The sequence below is a fragment of the Leucoraja erinacea genome, chromosome 33, assembly GCF_028641065.1.
Source record: "Leucoraja erinacea ecotype New England chromosome 33, Leri_hhj_1, whole genome shotgun sequence".
NCBI lineage: Eukaryota > Metazoa > Chordata > Chondrichthyes > Rajiformes > Rajidae > Leucoraja > Leucoraja erinaceus.
In genome coordinates, this window is record NC_073409.1 from 6,084,550 (window position 1) to 6,109,412 (window position 24,863).

The 24,863-nt window shown below is 43.9% G+C and overlaps 1 protein-coding gene and 1 long non-coding RNA gene across 3 annotated transcripts in view; one reads left to right on the plus strand and one right to left on the minus strand.

The window, feature by feature from the left end:
- lysmd2 (LysM, putative peptidoglycan-binding, domain containing 2) overlaps positions 1 to 24,863 on the plus strand; it is a 53,657-nt gene that overhangs the window by 4,617 nt on the left and 24,177 nt on the right. For both annotated transcript variants that reach the window (XR_008726093.1, XM_055661108.1), the window contains exon 2: positions 13,061 to 13,398. Coding sequence is in view for 1 of the 2 variants with exons in the window: in XM_055661108.1 (XP_055517083.1) it covers positions 13,061 to 13,398 (338 nt within the window). In the remaining variant the exon portion in view is untranslated. The remainder of the gene's footprint in view (positions 1 to 13,060; positions 13,399 to 24,863) is intronic.
- Positions 863 to 11,702, minus strand: LOC129712585 (uncharacterized). Its single transcript, XR_008726094.1, has 2 exons — positions 9,709 to 11,702; positions 863 to 1,131 (listed from the first exon to the last, which is right to left on the minus strand). It is a non-coding gene; the product is annotated as an uncharacterized LOC129712585 (long non-coding RNA).

Below are 24,863 nucleotides of genomic sequence, written 5' to 3' on the forward strand. Positions count from 1 at the left end.
TGTTCCCCATTAACAGTTACCACTGTTTTCCTTTTCTCTTTCTTTCACCCATGCTTTAACCCATGGGTTAAAGAAAAAGAAAGCCTTGCATATATATCCATCGCTGCATTGATTTGATTTCAGCACCACAGTGCTGAACACCTCAAGGCTAGAGATCCATGGCGTCAAGTAACGTGATCTGGCCTGACAACATTGCATAGCCATCTGTCCTGTTGCTTTGCACAGCTAGGGTCTTATCGATTGTTGCAAGGCAACTTGTCACAGGCCTCACTGCGGACAACAGGCATTTTAATGTTCTGTAAATAGAATTAATGGTACTATTGCCTTTAGACTTATAGCACGGCATACCTGGAACCTACAGTAGTTTGGGCACAGTATTAAACCTATGTTTATTATGTGACTCAAATAAACCCCAGAAAATGCCAGACGCACACATTAGGCAGACGCAAAATGCTGGAGTAACTCAGCAGGCCAAGCAGCATCTCTGGAGAAAAGGAATAGGTGACATTTCGGGTCAAGACCCTTCTTCAGACTGTGAGTCACAGCTGAGTGCCCCCCACCCCCACGGACTATCTCCCTCGGATGGTCATGTCGCACAGACACATCTGCACTTTAGTCTGTTTTGACTATTTTACTATTGTAATGTTCCTTGTACAAACCATGTTCACGGGGTATCTAAACCTAAATTTTAGTAGTTTATTTAAGTTATGATGTCGGATGGAAGCTGCATACCCAAATCTCGTTGCACTTATGTGCAATGACAATAAAATATATTCTTATTATTATTATGAAAGGGAAATGAGAGATATAGGACAAATAGATGGAAGATGTGCATAAAAGCAATGATAATCAAGGAATGATAGAGCTCACAATGGTACTTTATTGGCTGTGGGATAGGTGATAACGAGTTAAAAAGGCACTGAAACTCAACAGGATAACAGTGAAACTAATTTCCCTTTCCCCTGAGTCTGAAGAAGGGTCTCGGGCCAAAACGTCACCTGTTCCTTTCCTCCAGAGATGGTGCCTGACCTGATGAGTTCCTCCAGCTTTCTGTGTCTTTCTTTGATTAAAACGAGAATCTGCAGATCCTACACACATTTTGTCTGAAGCACACATTAGGATGGGCAGCATCTGTTGAGAGAGAAACAGGATTGATGTTTTGAATGGGTGACATTTTTCTTAATCGGAGCTGAGAAAAGTTAGAAATCAAACGTTGGTAGTCAGAACCTATTTCTCAGAGTGGAAATGTCAAAGATTGTAGGGCATAGCTTTAAGATGAGAGGGGCACAGGTTAAAGATGTGGGGGGCAGTTTTTTGTACACGGAGGGTGGTGGATGCCTGGAATGCGCGATCAGGGATGGTAGATAGTGGCATTTAAGAGGCTTTTAAATATGCACATGGTTGTGCAGGGAATGCAGGGATATGGATCACATGCAGGCAGAGGAGATTAGTTTATCGTGGCATCATGTTCGACACCGACATTGTTGACCGAGCGGCCTGTGCTGTACTCTGTGTTTTAACATGTTTTAGGTTGCAGAGAATGCAGAGGAGTGAATGGTACAGGGAGTACAGTGACAGGGTGGATATCAGGAAAGACTAATTTATATAATTGATGGTGGTTCAACTTGTTAATTGTTCCTGATCTGCCCGGAGGTGAAAGTTGTGGGAAGTGATGAATGCAGAGGTGCATGTTGGTGGCACAACAGTTAAAGTGCAGGATTAATAGTTCAGAGATCTGAGTTCATGGGCTGCCGTGGGAATTTAAATTATATTGTGTGGCCGGCACGGTGGCGCAGCAGTAGAGTTGCTGCTTTACAGCACCGTAGACCCACGTTCGATCCTGACTACGAGTTTGTACAGAGTTTGTACCTTGTTCCCTGTGACCGGGTGTTCCAGTTTCCTCCCACATTTCAAATACGTACAGGTTTGTAGGTTTATCGTCTTCGGTAGAAATTGTCAATTGTACTTAGTGTGCAGGATAATGTTAGTGGATGGGTACTAGAAGTAAGGGAAGGGTGTGGGGAGAAAGGGGACGATGTTGGGCGGGAGGAGGGGGTTCCTCAGAAAGGTGTGCACATCAAGGGCAATTGGGGATGAGGAATAGATTCTTGCTTGAGATATCCAAAAAAAATGAATGTACTGCCTTCATGATTTACTACTGAATTCAACAATTTCCAGTAACCTAGAACCAAAGAACTGCAGATGCTGGGTAATACACAAAGTGCTGGAGTAACTCAGCAGGTCAGGCAGCATCTCTGGAGAACATGGATGTGTGTCTGCCTTTCACCTGCCACGCTTGGTACTGCCTCTCCTCTCTCCCCGCTTTCTTTGCCCCACCCTACAATCAGTCTGAAAAAGGGTCCCGACCTGAAACGTCACTTATCCATGCTCTCCAGACATGCTTCCTGACCCGCTGAGTTACTCCAGCACTTTGTGTCTTTCCATGGCTTTATCAGCTCGACATCCGACCATTGAAGAAACTGTGCGTTTCCGTTGTGCTTTGTAACGTGTCTGGCCTCACAATGTTCCAATTATTTCATCTGCTGTGCTCTCACCCACTCACTCGATCAGATCATTTGTTTCCCCTTTATACTTGCAATTGCTTTCAAGTCGAATGTATTACATAACATTTGCATTTTTAATTTGTGTTTTATGTCAAGTATTCAGTGCTTTGTCTGATATGCAATTGCCTTTTATGAGGTTTTTTTTTCGAAGTAGCTTTCATAATTGCTATTTAAATGATGACATTCTAAAATGTATCAGTGCATTCATATTGGCTATGATATCTTCTTGGGAATTCGGAGACCTTGCTTTCAGCTTGATGCACGTTGTTTGCTGTGGCCCAACTTATCCATTCCGACTAAGATGCCCCGTCTACGCCAGCCCCGCCATCTTGCAACTTCTAAGCCTCTGACAATTTCAAACTTGACCCAATGAGGTATGCATTTTTTAAATGTTCTCACTTTAAGGCCTGGTGTCGTGGTGTCACTGGATCTATGAAGTAGGGGTGGACCTGGATCAGCTCGATGGCATCTGCTCCTTCCACCGCCTCTCCATGCAGCTGCTGCAGGCTGCGCATGATCCTCTCACTCGCCCGGCTGCAGTAAGGCCCCTGCAGCCCCCTCTGCCCGCATGTGTGTCAAACTCATTTTGAAAATAATCCAAATTCTGTCCTCTCCCCAACTGGCCACAGGCTTTGTGCTGCCCGTGCTTCTTGCTATTTATTCGTGATGCTGAATGTACAAAGTCTGCTTATTCAGGCCTTGTGTCTGCAGAATGAAGAGAAAGGCTCGCTCCCCTTTGTTTGAACACTCCACGGTGCTTGAGATTCAACATGACCCAGGATCCTGAAGTAAAGGATTTCCGTGGAACATTTTTAGAATTAAAGACACAAAGTGCTGGAGTAACTCAGTGGATCAGGCAGCATCTCTGGAGAACATGCTCAAGTGATGTTTCGGGTCGGGACCCCTCTTCAGTCCGAAGAAGGGTCCCGACCCGAAACGACACCTGTGTATATTCTCCAGAGATGCTGCCTGACCCGCTGAGTTACTCCAGCACTTTGTGTCTTTTTTTGTAAACCAGCATTGCAGTTCTTTTGCATCTACATTTCTAGAATTGGTTGCTGGGGTGACCTATTATATAACATGAGTAGGTTCCTTCGCAGGAGTGCATGTTTTTTGTCATATGTAGTTGGGGGTCTCTGAATAGTGTATTGTACATTCAGTGTTTGTACACTTGAAGCGTTTCTGACAGAGGATATTCCTGTGTCTGCCTGGACATGTGGAATGGCGTTTGGCCAAATGCAATGACAGATGATGAATTCAGCACAGGAAATATTTAAGATCCTATTACAGATCCAGTGGCAGAAAAAGTTATTTAAGAAGCCTGTAAAACAGTACAATTGGCAAGTACCAAAACGGAACTTATAGCATTGACACTTATTCAAGATACCTATTTTGTTGCTTCTTAATCCTCTTTCCTAAACATCTTTTAATGGTTACCTTGTTCATGTTCAGAAGTGACAGGAGCAGAATTAGGCCATTCGGCCCATCAAGTCTACTACCACCATTCAATCATGGCTGATCTATCCTTACCTCTTAACCCGATTCTCCTGCCTTCTCCCTGATACCCATACTAATCAAGTTAGCCTCTCCAGCAATGCTTCTCCAGGTGGGAATTTCTGTTTGATTTCCATTTTGTTTTAATCCTTGAACAATTTGTCTGAATCATCTTTAAGAGTTCTCTTTGTGGTTGTTTCAATCCTAGTCAAATAATCTTAAAGACATGTCTAACTTCCATAACCTTTCTTCCTTGCTTGTACCATTTCAAGGACAATCACTCTCCTAATAGATAGGAAAGGATGAGAGGGATACCAAGAACCAGAGGACATGGGTTTCAGGTGAGAGTGGAAAGATTTGATAGGAACCTGAGGGGGAACACAGAGGGTGGTGGGTATATGGAACGAGCTGCTAGAGGAGGTAGTAGAGGCAGGTATGATAGCCACATTTAAAATAATGGTTACAACATAGCAGTATGAACGTTGAATTTTCTAAGTTTAGATAACTTCTACATGCACTCTCCTCTGCCTTTCCTTGCATTACACCTCTTTCCCTCCCCCCTACTCCCCCTCCAAACCAAAATGTATAAAAATGTCCTTTATTAAAATCTGACAATGTGCACTTTAACCACATGTGATTTTTTTTTTCTATTACAAATCTCAAATTGTGGAATACAGAGGCAAATAAATATATGATGGGTCTTTGTCCCAAACTTTATGGAGGGCACTGTAACTACATTCGGATAATGCATTTGATGTAAGAATAATCGTGATTAGTTAAGCCTCCGTTTATGTGAGCTTTGTTGCGGACTTCTTGCGTTCAAGGTAATGTGGATGAAGCTTAGTACAGCTTTCAGACTTGGATCGATATAGATCACCATGCAGTCTGCAGCATCATATATCTTGGATTTTGCCACCATTCCTCCTGGGATCTGAAATTATTGATTGATGTTACATAAAGACTCCATTCAAGATTTTAAAACCATTTGCAGTTGACCATTTATTTAGTTTTACAATTTCAATTCTGTGAAACCCAAAAGGAAGGATCACAGTCACTCTCTAATGAAACGTGGAACAATTCAGTGTGTAGGAAGGAACTGACTGACCCACTGACCCACTGAGTTATTCCAGCATTTTGTGTCTATCTGTTGGTTTAAACCGAAGATAGACACAAAAAGCTGGAGTAACTCAGTAGGTCAGGCAGCATCTCCAGAGAAAAACAATGGGTGACGTTTCAGATCGAGACCCTTCTTCAGACTGACGATGTCTCCCCATAACCACTGGCATTTTCCTGAGAAAACAAGTCAAGTCTGTCCAAACTCTCCCTGGAGCTAATCCAGGCATAATTCTGGAAAACGTACTCTGCACCTTTTCAAAACCTCTCCAATCTTTCTTGTAATGGAGCAACCAGAACTACACACAATACTCCAAACAAAGCCTAAACAAAGTCCTATTATACTGTATCATGACTTCCTGATGTTTATGACCTATGAAAGTAAGCATGCCATATGCCTTCTATACCACACTATCTACATATTTTGCCACTTTCAGGGAGTTATGAACTTGGACCACAGGATTTCTGAGTACATCATTACTCTTTAGGGTCCTACCATTAATTGTATATTTTCCCCTTACATTTGTCCTCCCAAATTGCAACACCTCACACTTGCATGAATTAAACTCCATCTGCCATTTTTCCGCTCATTTCTGTAGCTGACATATATCCCGCTGTATACTTTTGACAGCCTCCCTCTCAGTTCGCGACCCCAGGAATCTTGATGCTGAAGATTCCTCTCCAATAGTTTTCCTACCACTGACGTGAGGCTCACCAGCCTATAATTCCCTGGATTCTCTCTCCTACCCTTCTTAAAGAAAGGAACGACATTACCTACTCTCCATTCCTCCAGGACTTTGCCTGTGACTAGAGAAGACACAAAGATCTTCATAAAGGCTCTTGCAATCTCCTCTCTTGCCTCTCAATAACATGAAATAGATCCTATCAGGTCCCGGGGATTTATCTACCTTAAAATGCTCTTCAAGAGCCTCAACACCTCCTCAATCTCAAACTACCCTTGTATATTAGTATGGATTTGACAGCTGACCCTGTTCTGATTTTGCATCTTCAGTGAATGGTGGAAATTGTTGTGGAATTTGGCAATATAAGTGATAACCCTTTGTGGATTTTATTGCACTGTGATGATTTGTAACATTCTCATAGAAGATTCTGGAAACAATTGCCATTTGAAAATCATGCAAATGTAATGAATATGTAAAACTATTTTAAATCTCCTGGCGAACTCTGTCAAGAACAATGCCCAGGGGACAATTTGAATGTCGTCAATGTTGCTGGAAGACATTTAGTTGACAATTTTATTCATTTGATTTACATTTTTATCCAGTCATTTGTTCTTTTTACAAAATGAAGTAATTGGAGATTTAACGCTGAAACAGGGTTTTGACCCCAAACGTCACTTATTCCTTTTCTCCAGAGATACTGTCTGATCCGTTGAGTTACTCCAGCTTTTTGTGTCTATCAAAGGTTTACTGAATATAGTTTCATTGCGTGGCAGCACAGTGGCGTGGCTGGTAGAGCTGCTGCCTCATAGCACCAGAGATCCTGGGTTCGATCCTGACCTCGGGTGCTTGTTGTTATGAGCGGTCCCCGTTCCAGGCAAGCCCCAGGCTTTTGCGGGTCTCCAGTCATCGCATGGACAGGCAGATGAGATTGGTTTAACTAGGCATCATGCTGGGCACAAACATTGTGGGCTGAAGGTCCTGTTCCTCTGTGAACTACGTTGTGTATTGAGTTGGGCTTATAGGAGTTGATATTACTATCCCCACTATAATTGAAATTACAACCCCCACTTACTCTCTTGAGTAGGGGTAGGGGGTAAAAACTTCATTGGGGTCATCAGGTGGGCACCCTCCTTCCTTGGTGTTTCGTTGATAGGCCCACAACACCTCAACAGCAACACCTGGAGCCCCAGGTGCGCTCCCCACCGTTTCACCCCTCTTGCTGGTCATTTTGCAGCCCAGTTGGAGTCCTTCCTCTTGAGCCACAGCCAGTTGCTGCTTCGCTCGCAGAAGACACTGACTCATGCCGGAGAATGGTGCAGCAGGCAAACTCATCGGCCAGTCGCCATGGGAACCTGCCATAAATAACAGTGAACTTTTCAGCCTTGGAAAGATGGTCACCGAGTCTGATCTTGTGCTTGCGCATGGTTTTCCCACCAGGAATGGGTTTATATCTTTCAGAAGAAGCAGTACATCAAGGTTGTTGTATGATCCTACAATTCGTATAAGCTTTCAAAGTATAAGTATGGCAGCTCTACATCAAATTTGCTGATGGCGGCAGATTCTTGAATAAAACTGCTGAGATTGTTTGAAATCTTGTTGAATATATACTAGGAGCTCGTACGTTTGCATTTTTGAAGTACAAATGGTGGCCTTTGTGGCACAGCAGTGAATGTTGCTGCCTCACAGCTCCAGAGACCTGGGTTTGATCCTGACATTGGGTGCTGCCTGTGTGGAGTTTGCACGTTCTCTCTGTGAGTGCATGGGCTTCTTCTGGATGCTTGCTTCTCGTCCATAAATGTACGTCTACTGTAAATTACCTATTTTTGTGGGAAAGTGGCAAAAAATAGATTTGATGCGCATATAAAAGCAAATAATTTGCAGGGCTGCAGGGAAGTAAGGAGAAAGGGAATGAGATTGCCATACTGGGTCTAGCATGGAACCAATGGGCAGATTAGCTGCCTCATTGTACTGTAGTTAACTGGTCTTTTACAAGAAGATGCCATAAAGCTGGAAAGAATGCAGAGAACATTTACGAGGATGTTACCAGGACTAGAGGGCCTGAGCTATAGGGAGAGGTTGGGCAGGCTAGGACATTATTCCTTGAACGCAGGGGGCTCAGGGTTGATCTTATAGAGACGTATAAAATCATGAGGAGAATAGATAGGGTGAATGCACAGAATCTTTTACCCAATTAGGTGAATTAAGAACTAGAGGGCATAGGTTTAGGATGAGAGGGGAAAGAGTGTGGTGGTCATATGGAACGAGCTGCCAGAGGAGGGAGTTGGGGCAGGTACAATACAAAATTTAAAAGACATTTGGATGGGGACATGGATGGGAAAGGTTTACTGCGGGCTCACTGCATGCAAATGGGACTGGCTTAGATTGGGCATCTTTATTGGCATGGGCAAGTTATGATGTCAGGTTAAATCTTTCCCCTCATCTTAAACCTATCAATTCCCCTCATGATTTTATACACCTCTGTAAGATCTTCAAGAGCTATGGGTTTTTATGAACTTTCTAATGAGGTCATGGTTTAAGGACTATGAATGTGATATTCTTATGCTCGTCCAACAATCTAATTAGTGTTTGAGACTTGTATCCATTAACTTACGCCATATATCATTCACAACTGTGGGAAGATGGCGTTTTTAAGTACTGGCTTACCCTTGACAACTTGTCATCTGAAGGCTTTTATTGAAATCCATTCAGAAAAGAAAGAAATCAGCTGGACTGGCAAGACAAGTTAATGTTCAGCAACAGTACATCAATTGGGGGTCAGATTGGGGCAGAGTCCTGGTTGACTGGCCACCCTTTTTTCAGTGTAGGAAGGAACTGCAGATGCTGGTTTAAGCCCAATTGTGCAGGTGCTCAGCAGTGGTTCCTGTTTCACAAAGCACATTTATACAGCCTGTAAAAGTACCAGCAGAAGCCGAAGTAGCCAACACCTTTTAGTTTAGTTTAGAGATACAGCCTGGAAACGGGCCCTTCGTTCCACCGAGTCCACAGTGACCAGTGATCCCTGCATACTAACACTATCCGACACACACTGGGGACAATTTACTATTTTTTTTCACCAAACCAATTGGCCTCAGTCTGAAGAAGGGTTTCGGCCCAAAACGTTGCCTATTTCCTTCGCTCCATAGATGCTGCTGCACCCGCTGAGTTTCTCCAGCATTTTTGTGGGCCTACAAACCTATATGTCTTTGGAGTGTGTGAGGAAACCGGAACTCTCAGAGAAAACCCATGCAGGCCATGGGGAAAACGTGCAAACTCGGTGCAGGCAGCACCCATAGTCGTGATCGAACCCGGGTCACTGGTGCTGTAAAGCAGCAACTCTACTGCTGTGCCACAGTGCCACCCTTTCATAGGAGCAACTCTATAACTGCATCACCATGCCTGTTAACTGAGGGATGGTAAAGTGCCTCCAATTTCAAAATGTAGTTTTAACACCCCAGGAGTCTTTTTTTTTTTGCTATGCTACATTATCCTGTTGAATTTCTAAAGAACATTTGGAATTTTTAAAAGACATTTGGACAGATATAAGGATTGAAGGATTAGGAGTGATCTGGAGCAAAAAGCAGGTAAATAGGACTAGCCCAATATGCCAACTTGGTCAAATGGGTTGGGCCGAATGTCCTGTTTCTCTGCTGTACAGCTCTATGCCTCGATAGCTCCGTGACTTAAGCTATGTCCATGGTGAGGAATACTGTGAATTTGTAAGATGGAGCATGTTAAGGGTTTGCTGTGGTTCCGACGGCTGTATTAATATAATCTTTAGTTAAAATGCACCAATGTTTCTTGCTACAACCATTCCATTCCTCAAACTGCCCTCGCAGAAATCACAACTGACTTACCAGATGTTTTTGAAGCTTAAAAATTGCTTTCACTTTCCTCGCTCAGCTGAAAATATCCAAATTTAGTTGCAGCCACAGGATGTGATTAATGATCTGGGCTGCCCACACGGACACAAGGCGCGAGTGGGAATGGGCTGCACGCCAGTGCGGTTATTATATTCTGCTGTCACATACAATATCACTTGTGCATTGTTTGCCAGTTATAAAATATTAATTGAATTCAGTGCTGGCTTTTTGCTTTTGAGGGAAAGAAAAGTATGTGAGACAGTTAGATTTGTCTAAAGTGTCCTGAGGCTTCTTGAGATTTTACTCGGTTATTTGGGACATGACTGGATGTAGGGATATTTCGAATCGTGAAATGCATAACCAGGAAGAATAATGTAGGACGCAAAGTGCTGGAGGAACTCAGCGGGTCAGGGAACATCTCTGGAGAACATTGATGGTTGACGTCTCGGGCCGGCATTCTTCTTCAGATGAAGAATGAAGGCCTGCAAACCCGTTATTGAAGAATCCACCACTGATTCCTTTATCATAGATATGTTCATCTTGCCCCTCAGTTACAATTTAATTCCTAGAATTCTCCTCTATACACAGATGGAGGGAGGTGGAGATGGAGCGAGGGGGAGAGAGAGACAGGGACGTGCACACACACTGTGATTATGTTGACTGCCTCCATCAAGATTATTTTTGATGTGCACCTTTAAGGAGTTACAAGGAACTGCAGATGCTGGAATCACGAGCCTAACAGGAGGCTGAGGGGTGACCTTCTTGAGGGGCATGGATAAAGTGAACACACAGTCTCTTACCCAAGGCAGAGGAGGATTCAAACTTGTAACTAAGGGGCATAGTCTTGTGAGAGGGGAGAGATTTAAGATGGATCTCGGGGGCAATGTTTGCACTTGGAGGGTAGTCCATTATCAATTACAGCTTTCAAAGACATTTGGACAGTTATATGGATAGGAATGGTTTAGAGGGATAGGGGCCAAATGCAGGAAATTGGGGATAGCCCAGCTTGGCGATTGGGTCAGCATGGGCCTGTTTCTGTGCCATACAGCTTCATGTGTCTATGATGAACACCGTCTATGTACCTGCTGCATCGAGTGCTTGTTTAACATTCAGAACGCAATCCCAAGAGCAAGAGTGCTGATGGAATCATTGCCCAAAAGCCATGTGGTGGCCTCATGCATGACTGACTGCATTGCTGCGCCAGGCAGCTGGCAGGCATCCAGTATTGATCTGCACGTTGATGGTGTGGAGAGACAGCTGGTGTGAGTGGGTGTTGGGCAGGCTGCAGGCTGGGGGAGGGCTGTGTGTTTGTTCAGCTACTGAGCTGCGGGGTGGAGTCTGGTTCAGGTGTCGACAGACTGTGCAGACCCTCTCTCTAGCCTGGTGCTCACGGGACGCGGGACAACCAGCATGTTGGTGTTTGCCCACCTCCAAGGACAGCAGGAGGTAGCAGCTTCCATTCAAGTGTACAGCAGGCGTCAAGAGGGACTGTGGCGTGCAGGCGGTTTGTCAACAAACGGGGCAGGTGTTCCCAAGTCCCCAGGGCTGGTCATGTGTACTGCGCTGGCATTTGTGGTACATCTCCGAGCCTCGCACCTACCTCAGTGCTGACTGACTGCACTCCTCGCCCCAGACTGCCAACACCAGTTTAGTTTATTGCCACGTGTACCGAGGTACAATGAAAAGCTTTTTATTGCATGCTAACCAGTCGGCGGAAAGACTATACATGATTACAGTCGAGCTGTCCACAGTGTACAGATACATGATAACGGGAATAACGTTTAGTGCAAGATAAAGACCAGCAAAGTCCGATTAAAGATAGGCCGATCATCTCCAGTGAGCTAGATTGTAGCTCAGAACCACTCTCTAGTTGTTGGTAGGATGGATGGATCAGTTGCCTGGGGGTAACAGCCGGGAAGAAACCGTCCCTAAATATGGAGGTATGCGCTTTCACACTTCTGTACCTTTTGCTTATGGAAGAGGGTATAAGAGGAGGCAGCAGCGTCCATTACAGGAAGCGCTGAGAGAGACTGTGGCGAGACATTGTGAGACTGGTCCTTGATTATGCTGGTGACCAACCTCTCCTCACCAAGCCCTGTGGAAACCAGTACCAGGACAGGGATTCACCGGCTCCCAGGTACAGGAGCGGGGAAAGCAGGAGTCATGGTTATACTGCGTGCAAACAGACCCTTTGGCCTAACTCGTGCACGCCGACCAACATGCTCCATCTACACAAGTACCACCTGCCTGCGTTTGGTCCATATCCCTCCAAACCTTTCCTATCCATGTACCTGTCCAAATGTTGCTTGAGGTTGTGACAGTACCTGCCTCAACTCCCTCCTCTGGCACTCACGTCAGCCTCCCAATACAGTGCCACGCAGCCCTGAGGAGACACCTTTCTTAAAGCATAAGTAGTCTGGTTCTATAAGCACTCAGATGGAGAACATAGGTGCTATAACAATGTAGTGCCTGACAGATACCAGCTCAGAGCTCTGCATGTATGGACATTCCATCAGAGGATTCTTCACTTGCTGTAGATCAACTGGTAAGCTACAACTGGAATAAACTGCTGGTATAATTTTGAACTCTCTGGCTGTGGATATCATACCCCCAGCTCCAGAAATGCCCCTATAAAGGGCATCCACTGCTGGGCAGTGGGGCTTTTTTTCCCCATGTCCCACATCAGTTGTCCATGAGATAGTGAGCCAGTAGTCATTAAGATACTCCTCAAATGCAGTTCATTAAGATGCTTTATTGCTAAGTAATGGTTTCATCCCATCAATCTGCATTAGAGGCTTGGTCCCAAGGTAAAACTCCAGCGTCTTAATAAATCTTCATTGTTTAGTTTTCCCTGGAGTATTGGTACTTCAACCAACTTAGTAGAATATTGTGGGGCTGCATGATAGAGTTGCTGCCTCACTGCACCTGAGACCAGGGTTCGATCCTGACATTGGGTGCTGTCTGTACGGAGTTTGTACGTTCTCCCCGTGACCATGTGGGTTTTCTCCGAGTGCTACGGTTTCTAAAGACGTGCAGGTTTGTAGTTCAATTGGCTTCTGTAAACTGCCCCTGGTGTGTGGGATGTGAAAGTGGGATAACATAGGACTAATGTGTGGGTGATCGTTGGTCAGCGTGGGCCAAAGGGTCTGTTTCCACACCATATCTCTAAATTAAATTAAACTAAGCCAGCTGAGTTTACACCAGAGTACAATTTATACCAAAATGCCACCATTATTACAGGTTAAAATGTATTTTGCAGACATCACAATACGGGAAATATAATATTGTAAAACAAAACAAATCTGCAGCTAAGATGTTGTTAACGTTTATCCTGATTTTATTCTAGACGGAGCAAATTAAAAGGGCAAATAAACTCTTCACAAGTGATTGCATATTCCTGAGGAAAACCCTCCTCATCCCAGTGATATCGGAGAAGGGGTCACTTTTTAATGGACTGAACTCGTTGGACTCTCCTGAGAATGAATCCACAGAAACGTATGCATTCAGTGACGGAAGGCCTCTGAATAACGAAGAAGACTCTCCATCTCCAAATACAGAAGATCCAGACACCAGGCCCACGCAGCCTGAGGAACTGTCTGCAAAAGACTACTTACAGAGACTGGACTTGCAGATTAAACTATCAACGCAAGCGGCTGCTAAAACAATACAGGAGGACGATCACGGGTAATTGTATTTTATTTAAATGCACAATATATATGCACTGCACTGTAGAGAGAGGCACAAGTAGAGTGGATGTGGAGAGGATCTATCCAGTGGTGGGAGAGTCTAGAACCAGAGGCACAGCCTCAGAATAAAATAATGTTTCCTTAGAATAGAGATGAGGAGGGATTTTTTTTTGTTGCTTAAGGTGGCAAATTTGTTGAATTTATTGCCACAGACAGCAGTGGAGGCCAAATTGGGTATTTTTAAAGCTGAGATTGATAGGTTCTTGATTAAGTGTCTAAGGTTACATGGAGAAGGCAAGAGACCAGGGTTGAGAGGGAAAATTAGATCAGCCATTAGATCATTTCTGCGAAAAATGCACTGGATGTCAGTAATACATTTAACACATAAACCTTGTTTTTGGTGGATAAAGCTGAAATTATTTTAAAGCCATTTAATATGGATATTATAAGTTGACCTTTCAAATAATAATTGTGACTGAAGTTGATATTTTCAAATATTTGGTTAAATTAGCACATGTTTACACTGGAGTACAAAGTAAGTCAGCAGTGAGGATTTGAAGATATGGGACATTTTGCCTTTCAAGCCGGACCCACCATTCAGAGTGATGATGACCAGTTGAGCTAACTCTGTATCCCCACCTTCAACACAGTTACCCAAATGAAGCTTCATTTGTCAACATCGAGTCTATTGATCGACGGCATGATGGCGTAGCAGTAGAGCTACTGCCTCACAACGCCAGAGTTTGTACGTTCTCTCCATGACCTGCATGGGTTTTCTCCGAGATCTTCGTTTTTCTCCCATACTCCAAAGACGTACCAGTTTGTAGGTTAATTGTTAGAATTGTCCCTAGTGTGTGTAGGGTAGTGTTAATGTGCGGGGATCGTTGGTCGGTGCGGACTTGATGGGCCGAAGGGCCTTTTTAAAAGAAACTAAAGCAGGACAGGCAGCATCTCTTGACAGAAGGAGCGTTGTCTGACCCGCTGAGTTACTCCAGCAGTTTGTGTCTATCTTCGGTGTAAACCAGCATCTGCAGTTCCTTCCTAAACTAAATTAAATGCATTTCTTGGAGTCTGCGCAGATTATGCAGCTTTGCGTTACGGTAAATGACGATGTAGCTCGTTCTCTGGGCATGCGTCCCCACGCATCCCTCCGCAATGTGGGGTTCTCTGCGTATGGATGGACTGCTGTAGGGTATCCAGGCATTCCTCATCCATGCTTAGCTATTGACCGGGGTTCCAACACGCTGTTTTTATGCACGACTCCTGCAGCTTTCAGCGTTATAATCTACTAGACTGACAGCTCCCGAAAATGAAAGGATGGAAACTTGACGCTATCAGCAGTGTGAACTGTGGAGGTGAAGTATAGAATGACAAAAAACAGAAGCCTTCAACTTCCTTTTGACAGAAAGTTAATTGTACAGCACCTTCCATTTATCCACCTCTCTGTGACAGCACCACATTGCAGGTTTTGCACGGTTATAATCTTTCCTGCCACAGAAACTGCTTGCAGCTGGTCTGACATTGAGGCTTTCTGTTGCCTGGGAGGAAGCTCGAGAGCTTCTAACAGCAGGGCGAAGGTCAGAACAATTCCAGATGATTGCAGCGTTTGCATGTGACAAATGTTAGATTGATGCCAAAACTGCTCAAAGCCTTTCAAATTCAGCAGACCCTTTGATATGCTCATCGGATACAAATAATGTGGTGTGCTTGATGTTCTGGTTTAAAGCAAGCCTTGAAATTGCCAACTTCTCGTGATATCTGCTCCACATTTCCCTCTCATAAATTAAGTTACTATTTGCAAATAAACAAATCACATTGCCTACATTTGGTTGTTAATTCTGAGGTAATGGTTAGTCTTTTTCATGAGAAGAAAGATTAAAACTAGACATTCAATATTTCTAGCTGCAAGCTATTTAGATAAGAGAGTTTCCCAAGAATCAGATCATGACCTCAATTATTTGCGATATATATACGAGGAAGGTAAAAGTCTAACGTGTCCACAATTACCAATAACATGAGAATAGTTAGGGGGGGGAGCATGTTGTGATGAGGGTATTAGGACAGATGTTTTAGAGGTACAGCATGGTACAGAGGTACATCTCTATGTCTATGAAATGGGCCCTTCGACCCACCGGGTCCACACCGACCATCGATCATCCATACACTAGTTCCATGTTACCCCAAACATATAAACTCTGTACAGACAGCATCCGTAGTCAGGATTGAACCCGGGTCTCTGGTGCTGTGAGGCAGCAACTCTACCGCAGTGCCACTGTGCCGCTGACAGGATCTAGATCGATTGACTCAATCTTGACAAATGAAGCTTCATGTGGGAAACTGTGAGGCCATGCACCACGGTAAGAGGAACATAAAGAGAGTATCCAAATGGAGAAAGATGGCAGGTGGTTCAAGGAACAGGAGACAGGGATTTAAAATGATGAGGAAAAGATTCCGGATAGAAATGAGAGAAAACATTACAAAAGTGGTTATCATGATCTAGCACTTGCTCACTGCAAGAATGTTGGCAACAATTAGGAATTTGCAAGTGTGAGATGTTGCACTTTGGGAGGTCAAATGCAAAGGAAAGTATACAGTTAATGGCAGGACTCATAACAGTATTGATGTACATAGTATCTTGGGGTCCAAGTCCATAGCTCTCAGAAAGTGGCAACACGTCTAGATGGAGTTGGTATGCACATCGTATACTTGCATTCATCAGTGGATGCTTTGAGTACAAAGGTTAGGAAGTCTTGTTGCAGCCTTATAAAAGTTTGATTTGGTTGCATTTGGAGTATTGTGTGCAGTTCTGGTCACCCATTATAGGAAGTATGTGGCGGCTTTGGAGGGAGTTAAGAATGCTGCTTGCATTAGAGGCTATTAGCTATAAGGAGATGTTGAACAAACTAGCATTGTTTTCTCAGGAGAATCAAAGGTTGTGTATAAAATGTATTAGAGCTATAGATAGTGTAGGCAAAACCATTTTCCCAAGGTGGAAATGTCAAAGACCAGAGAACATAGATTAAAGATGAGAGGGATAAAGTTTAAAGGAGATGTGCAGGGCTAGGATTTTACAGAGGTTGGTGGGTGTCTGGAACCCGCTGACATTAGTGGTGTTGGATAAGAGAGTGGCGTTTAGGAGGCTTTTTGATAGACACATGGATATGGAGGGATATGGATCACATGCACGCAGAAGGGATGAGTTTAATTTGGCATCTTGTTCAGCACTAACATCGTGGGCAGAAGAGCTTGTTCCTGTGCTGCACCGTTCTATGTGGAGGTGTTTAGACCCGAGTCTCCAGATTCTGGGTGGAGTGTGTGCAACGTGGTTCAATGGTATTTTATTTTCACGTGTACCCAAGTATAGCGATATTTTTCTCCTACAGTTCAATGATAATCCTACCACACATTAGGCACACACCTGGTAAATATAAGAGTGTCAGACAATAGACCATACTGAGTCAGTGCACAAGAGACGCCACGTTTCAGGCACCATCTTGTATCCTTCAAATCAAAAGTTTAAAAAAATTGTTATGGTCTTAACTGGGCCATAAAGCCATGCTGAACTTAAACTGGCAACCAGAGATTTATTTATTTCTGACACATTGGTGGAGAAGATGTTGTCAAAAGAGTCTCGGGGCATCAGGCTGTAACTTTTCCTGGTGTGATACACATGCATTGAGTTTGCCAGCGGATAACCAGTTAACTCAAAATTCAGTCACCTCATTGTCCTGTTCCTCCTGTTTGTACATTTCCTTGATCATCGTCTGCTTTGATCTGTCCTATTCACACCTTGCATGCTCTATGTACCCTTCCATATCTCCAATTTCCCTCTCCCCTGACTCTCAGTCTGAAGAAGGGTCTCGACCTGAAACGTCACCCATCCCTACTCTCCAGAGATGCTTCCCGTCCCGCTGAGTTACTCCAGCATTTTGTGTCTCTTATCTTTGGTGTGAACCGGCAGCTGCAGTTCCTTCCCACACATTCAGTCATCTGGTTGTCCGTCTCATCTGAGTTTGAAGGATTTTACTTGCAGTAATTCAGGTCTTGCCCAGCCTTGAGGAGAGAGAAGCTCAGTAACAAGGTCTGCCTTGACCGTGGTTTGAGTCTTGTGTTTGCTGTAGTGCTGGGGGCGATTGGAACAAACGTTGCATCAAACATTGAATATTGAGAGCAACATTGTTAACTGGAGACACATTTTTATCACATGCCTGGTATTTCACAATAACAGTACGAGAGGATACTTTATTTCAAGGCTACTGTTTTTTTCTTTGTAAAATGCTGTACATTTGATATTCTCAACATCTATTCTCAAACCCCAATCTAGTTCCAACTTTCATTAGTTTTCACATTGCCTATGACATTCTGAACTTCCTTAATTTCTGCTGTATTATGCACTTGGTAGTGACTTTTGTTGTTGTCAGCAGTACTTCTGATGATCCATTTCAGTGGTAAGTTCAACATATCAAACTTCATACGGTTTGAATGTACTGAAAAGCATATTTTTACTCGGGTTTTAGAAATATCTTCCTCACCGAACTGCACATGGACTAAATGCAACCTATTATTTTCCAAATGTGAAGTATATTTTCCATTGATTTTTATTTTCACATTGTTTACATGAACCAATCCCTCCTCCCCTCCACTCCCCAAAGATCCCTGAACAAAGTATAGGTTTTAATCTTCAGTGCTTTGCCTCATGGAATATGTAGTTTGCAAAGTGACATTTTGTTGTATTGCTGTGAATGTAAATTTAACAACTTCTTGTTGCCCAGCTTGTGAATGTGAACATTTGCCAACATGGAGAATAGTTTTATTTTTCATTAGAGAAACGCTAAATGTTCTGTTGTCCCACCATATACTGCAATTTTGCAATGGCGGGGACCAGAAATATTGCAAGTTTAGGCCTTCAGATAAACCTGGTGATAGACACAAAATGCTGGAGTAACTAAGTGGGTCAGGCAATTTATTTTGGAGACAAAAGGGACTGCAGATGCTGGAATCTAGATCAATACAAAAATTACCGGAGTAACTCAGCGGATGGGGCAGCATCTGCGGAGGGACTCCATTTATTTTACTGCTTTTGGTGACAGCCGTACTCCTGTGATCTATTCAAACCTGTGGGTTTTTTTAACACCACCGAGTTGCAAGAAGCGTTCCTCAATCAGTTTTGAACTTCATAAGTTCATAAGGGATAGGAGCAGAAATAGACATTCAGCCCATCAAGTCTAGTCCGCCATTCAATCATGGCTAATCTATCGTTCTCTCTCAACCCCATTCTCCTGCCTTCTCCCCATAACCCCTGACACCTGTACTAATCAAGATTCTGTCAATGTCTGCTTTAAATATACCCATTGACTTTAAATATACCCATTCACACTTGGCCCCTCAGACTTCTCTGCTGTTCCATATGCTCATCAATGAGCTAATTATGGTGCTAGTTCCACATTCCACCAAGCCCTGTAACTTCAACCCCTTGTTCATTAAGCAGGCAAGTTGAGTTGGGAATATATAGAAATTAAATCTGGACACACAATGCCATGGGGACAGTGTGTGTTGGTTGGGCCTGTGGTTACCGTGTGTTGAGGTTAAGGAAGGTTGTTCCACTTCTCTCTTTGGTGCACTGTGGATAAACCAATGTAGGAGTTATCTGAATTGCATTAATCTTTACAATATGTACTTTTTAACACCATATCCTCTTTTTTTTTTACACAGAGAGTGGTGGGAGCCTGAAACATGCGGCCGGGGGTGGTGGTGGTGGAGACAGATATGATGGGAGGGTTTAAAAGGTTTTTGATAGGCACATAGATATTCGGGGAATGGTGGGATATGGATCACACACAGGCAGATAAGGGTTGGTATCGTGTTCAGCACTGTCATAGTGGGCCGAAGAGCCTGTTCCTGCACTGTGCTGCTCTATGTTGGTTTAACCCATTGGCAGCCTCACAGCGGCAACACTTCCAAGACTTAGTGGACTTGGTTATGTATCATCAACATTTTCTGCATAGCTACTGCAGATGTCAACGTAGACACTGTCCGTGGCACTATTTAGCACAAGTGTGTGATGCTATACCTTGGGAAGATAACCAGCACAAGAGATTGCAGACTTTATAGAGAAGCACTTTCAGTTCCTGGATAAACAAAATTGGTTTGGGAATCTATAAATCATAAAGAACTGAGATGCTGGACTTCAGCTGACGCATTGAATATTAATGCCGAGGTATGCTACTGCAGTTACAGAGAAAGCTGCTGATTTTTCATTTGGTGTATTCAATGAAGGAGAGAGTAAAGCACTGTAGGAGGGAGACATTGGCCAAGGAGGGATTCTGGCAAGGTACCAGGTTGCGGCACAGGGTACAACTAGTTGTGTTAAAGGGCTAGCTAGTTAAACTCGGACTGTGTAGCTCAGAGCTGTGCAGCGTTACGTTAGACTTTGATGGTACTTTAGCGGAAACAGGCCCTTCGGCACACTGAGTCCGTGCCGACCAGCGATCATCGACAGGTAGAATATGCAAACTCCATACATACAGCAGCCGTAGTCAGGATCGAACCTGGGTCTCTGGCGCTGTAAGGCAGCAACTCTACTGCTGCACCACTGTGCTGCCCTCAGCTTAGATATGTGGGCTGTGCAAAAAGAATTTCACTGTGCAGACATGACAATCAAGAACCATTGTACCATTGAACTATATAGATGGTTCAGGTGTACAAAATAAATGACTAAAGTGGTACATAGGAGGACAAGAAACTGATCCGTGGTACCCATTGTGCCTTTCCCTAAGACCACGGCTAATCAAATCTTGGCCGCCACATCACCTTCTCATACTCCTGACTCCCATGCCTGTCAATCTTTGCCGTAAATATATTCAATAACTATATTTATTAAATATATTGCGTGCAGTTCTGGTCGCCTAATTACAGGAAGGAAGTGAAGGTTGTGGAAAAGATTTAGAAGAGGTTCATCAGAATGCTAAAGATAGACACAAAATGCTGGAGTGACTGAGTAGGTCACGCAGCATCACTGGAGAAAATGGATAGGTGACATTTTGGTTTGGGACCATTCTCCAGATCGAACAGCCTGTATCCAGACTGTATCTCTAAAGTAAACTATAATTTAAACTCTACAATAATAATGCCAGCTGTTATCGGGCAACTGAATCATCTTATCACCAACTAGAGAGCAGTCCTGACATACCATCTATCTCATTGGAGATCATCGGACTATTGTGTATCGGACTTTACTGAACTTGCACTAAACATTATTCCTTTATCCTGTATAAGTAAACTGCGGATGGCTATTTTGTAATCATGTGTAGTCTTTTTGCTGACTGGATAGCACACAATAAAAATGCTTTTCGCTGGACCTCTGAACACGTGGCAATATTAAACAAAACTAAACTAAATCGGAGGTTGGGCGATCGTTTCGCCGAACACCTCCGCTCAGTCCGCAATAACCTACCTGAACTCCCGGTGGCTCAGCACTTCAACTCCCCCTCCCATTCCCAATCCGACCTCTCTGTCCTGGGTCTCCTCCATTGCCAGAGTGAGCAACACCAGAAATTGGAGGAACAGCACCTCATATTCCGCCTGGGTTGCTTGCGTCCAGTTGGCATGAACATTGAATTCTCCCAATTTTGCTAGCCCTTGCTGTCTCCTCCCCTTCCTTAACCCTCAAGCTGTCTCCTCCCATCCCCCCGCCCTCGGGCTCCTCCTCCTCCCTTTTTCCTTCCTTCTCCCCCCCCACCCCCCATCAGTCTGAAGAAGGGTTTTGGCCCGAAACGTCGCCTTTTTCCTTCGCTCCATAGATGCTGCTGCGCCCGCTGAGTTTCTCCAGCATTTTTGTGTACCTTTTATAATTGGCACTACTTGTTCTGTGAAAAATGTTGTCCCTCAGTGGGTAACGAGGTCTTGGGAAGCATAGATATAAATCAAAGTATCTGAAAGAAAAATGCTTAATTACAGAATAGGGACAATATGGTAGAGGCCAGGAAGCAAAGTGGGATTATGTGGAACATAACAAGGTCCATAGAAGAATGACTACTGTTTATATTTTTGTTTAATTGAGTTTATTGTCACATGTACTGAGGTACAGTTAAAAGGTTTTGTTTTGTGCTAACCAGTCAGCGGAAAGACAATGCGTGATTACCATCACGCTATCCACAGTGTACAGATACATGATAAAGGGAATCATGTGAATAATGTTTGTGCAAATTAACGCCTGTTAAGCCCGATCAAAGATCGTCCGAGGCTCTCCAATGAGTTAGATAGTAGTTCAGGCCTGCTCTCTAGTTGTGGTGGGATGGTTCCGTTGCCTGATAACTAACAGCTGGGAAGAAACTGTCCCTGAATCTGGAGGTGTGCGATTTCACACTTCTATACGTTTTGCCCGATGGGAGAGGGCAGAAGAGGGAGTGGCCGGGCTGCAACTCATCCTTGATTATGCTGCTGGCCTTGCCGAGCCAGCGTGAGGTATAAATGGAGTTGATGGAAGTGAGGTTGGTTTGTGTGATGGTCTGGACTGCATCCGCAATTCCCTGCAAATTCTTGCAGTCGTGGATGGAGCTGTTATATTCTAGTTTACAAGTCTATTGCAGGTATATTTAAGGGAACAACTTAAGAAGATCTTAAATAAATGTGCAGCTTTAGCATGTTCAGTCAAGGTTCCACAGTATACCGTTGCCAATAAACTAGATTAGTTGAATGACGACATTGGGAATATTCAAGTTTTGCTGTGTTAAATCCTGCATTGTCTCAGATGAGCATCTGCCCATGGCAGATGCTGTCACCGTCTCTGTGTGGAAATAGGTGTGGTGCATTATAATTGGATTGACAAGCTAGCTACAAGATTAGAATCAAAGCGCAAAGTTTCACACGTTGTTGCGTCAGTAGAAGAAACGGTGATTGCAAATCTGAAAAGTGGCCCTTGCATTCCCTCTCTCTCCGTCCATCCCACCCCCACCCTAATCAACCTGCTAGTTTCACTGTTTGTATCCCGTCGATATCATCTCCTGCCCAGCCAACAATGGACCATTGTGGGCTCATTGGCCATCGGTACCAGCTCTGATTTGTTCTGTACCTTTTCATTCCTCTTGTTTCCCTCTCCCCTGCTTCCCAGTCTGAAGAAGGGTCTCGACACGAAATGTCACCTATTCCTTTCCGCTGAGTTTCTCCAGTATTTTGTGTCTATCTTAAGTGAAAAATTCAGCAGCTTAATCTGCATCCATGGAGAACGCAGACTCATTGTTCAAAAACATTGATCACACCTGCTTGTCGAGTGAATCTTTCATTCTCTGTTTTAATATCTGAAAGCTAGTCTTAATGAGCTTTTATGCTTTTTATGTGCCACAGGCTCCTCTTCATAGAATAAATCTGAATGTCAGCGATGATCTTGATCAATGACCAGTCAAGTACCAGAGCTTTTCTTAAATAAAAACAGAAAATGCTGGACCATACTTGGAACAATGTGTACAGTTCTGGTTTCACACCTACATGAAGGATGGCATTGAGTTGAAAAGGATGCAGAAGAGATTCACCAGGTTGTTATCTGGGCTTGCAGTATTGAGTGTTAGAGAGAGAGGTTAGATCGGCTTGGACTCTTTCTTTGCAGTAGGTGGCTGAGGTGTGACCTTATTGAGATGTACAAGATCACGAGAGTCAAGGATAAAGTGAATGCTCACAGTCTTGTGCCCAGAACGAGGATTCTAAAACTAGAGGGCATAGGCTTATGGAGAGAGGGGAGAGATTCACTAGGGACCTCAAGAGCAACTTTTTCATTCGGGGGGGTAGTCCGTATCTGGAATGAGCTGCCAGAGGAAGCTATGAAAGTGGATACAATACCACTTTTAAAAGACATTTGGACCAATGTACCGATAGGAAAGGTGGAGGGGGCTAGGGGACAAATGAGACTAGCCCAAAATGCCAACTTGGTTGGTATGGACAAGTGGGCCGATGGGTCTGTTTCTGTGCTATACAGCTCTGTGACTCTATGCCAAGGACAGTAGGTGGTCCAGCATTGGAGTCAGCGGGAGCTGAGGAGCAATTATTTCGACTCGGAGGGTAGTCTGTATCTGGAACGAGCTGACAGAGGAAGCAGTTATAACTTTTGAACAGATGTATGGATAGGAATGTGTCAGGGAAATGCAGGCAACTTGGTCGGCTAGGGAAAGGTGGACCGCAGAGCCAGTTTCTGTGCAGTACAACTCTACGACTCTGTGACACTCAGTGGGTCCCGAAGCATCTTTGGAGAGAGAGGATGAGTGGTCTTCGCACCTCCTTCCACAGGTGCTGCCTTACCTGCTGAGTTTCCCCATCGTGATTTTACTTCAGATTTACAGCACCTGCAGGTTTACTTTGAAATCCACAAGATTTTTTTGTAAATATCCGATTCAGATTCAGATTCAATTTTAATTGTCATTGTCAGTGTACAGTACAGAGACAACGAAATGCATTGTCTTATCAGGAATTTGCATCAGAGGTTATTGGGGTGAGGACATGCTCTTCACAGTGGAGAGAGCTGGTGACTTGGAACGCATCCATTAAACTGTGCAGAGAACATACTGTTGGGGATTGTGTTGAATAGATAGTTTTATCTAGTCCTGCCAAATACTCTTCAGTTCCTGGAAGCCCATCGGTATCATTCTGTAAATCCTTCAAGTTGACTACAGACCTTGTAAACAATAATATAAATAGCAGCCATTCATCTCTATAGCTCGCTCTGCAATGGGAATTCTGTTGCTTAAATCCCAATGTTATGCCTGGCTCCTACCTTTAATGCCCCTATTTTGTAGTTAAACATTTATCTCCCCGTAAAGTACTTTGATTTATATTGTTGTCCTCCTTCGATTTTTCAAGAGTGCAGAGAAAATTTACGAGGAGGTTGCCAGAACTCGGAGCTCAGAACAATAAGGAGGGGTTGGGCAGGCTAGGAATTTATTCCTTGGAGTGTAGGAGGCTGAGGGGTGATCTTATAGAGGTGTATACAATCATGAGGGGAATAGATAGGGTGAATTGTACAGTAATTCTGTTCTCAGGGTTGGAGAAGCAGGAAACTAGAGGGTACAGTGTTTAAGAGGGAACTGCAGATGCTAGAGGGTACAGGTTTAGGGTGAGAGGTGAAAGATTTAGTTGGAGCCTGAGGGGTAACATTTTAACACAGGGTGGTGGGTGTATGGAAAGAGGCTGCCAAAGCAGCAAGGTAGTTAAGGCAGGTACAATAACATATTTAAAAGACATTCGGACAGTTGTATGGATAGGAAAGGTTTAGAGGGAAAGATTTAAATGGAGACAAATGGGACTGGATTAGATGGGGCATCATGGACGAGTTGGGGCGAAGGGCCCGTCTCCATACTGTATTACCCTGTGAATCTATCAGATTAACCAGTATGAAATGCATGAATAGGAAGGAACTGCAGATGCTGGTTTAAAACGATGATAGACACAAAATGCTGGAGTAACTCAGCGGGACAGGCA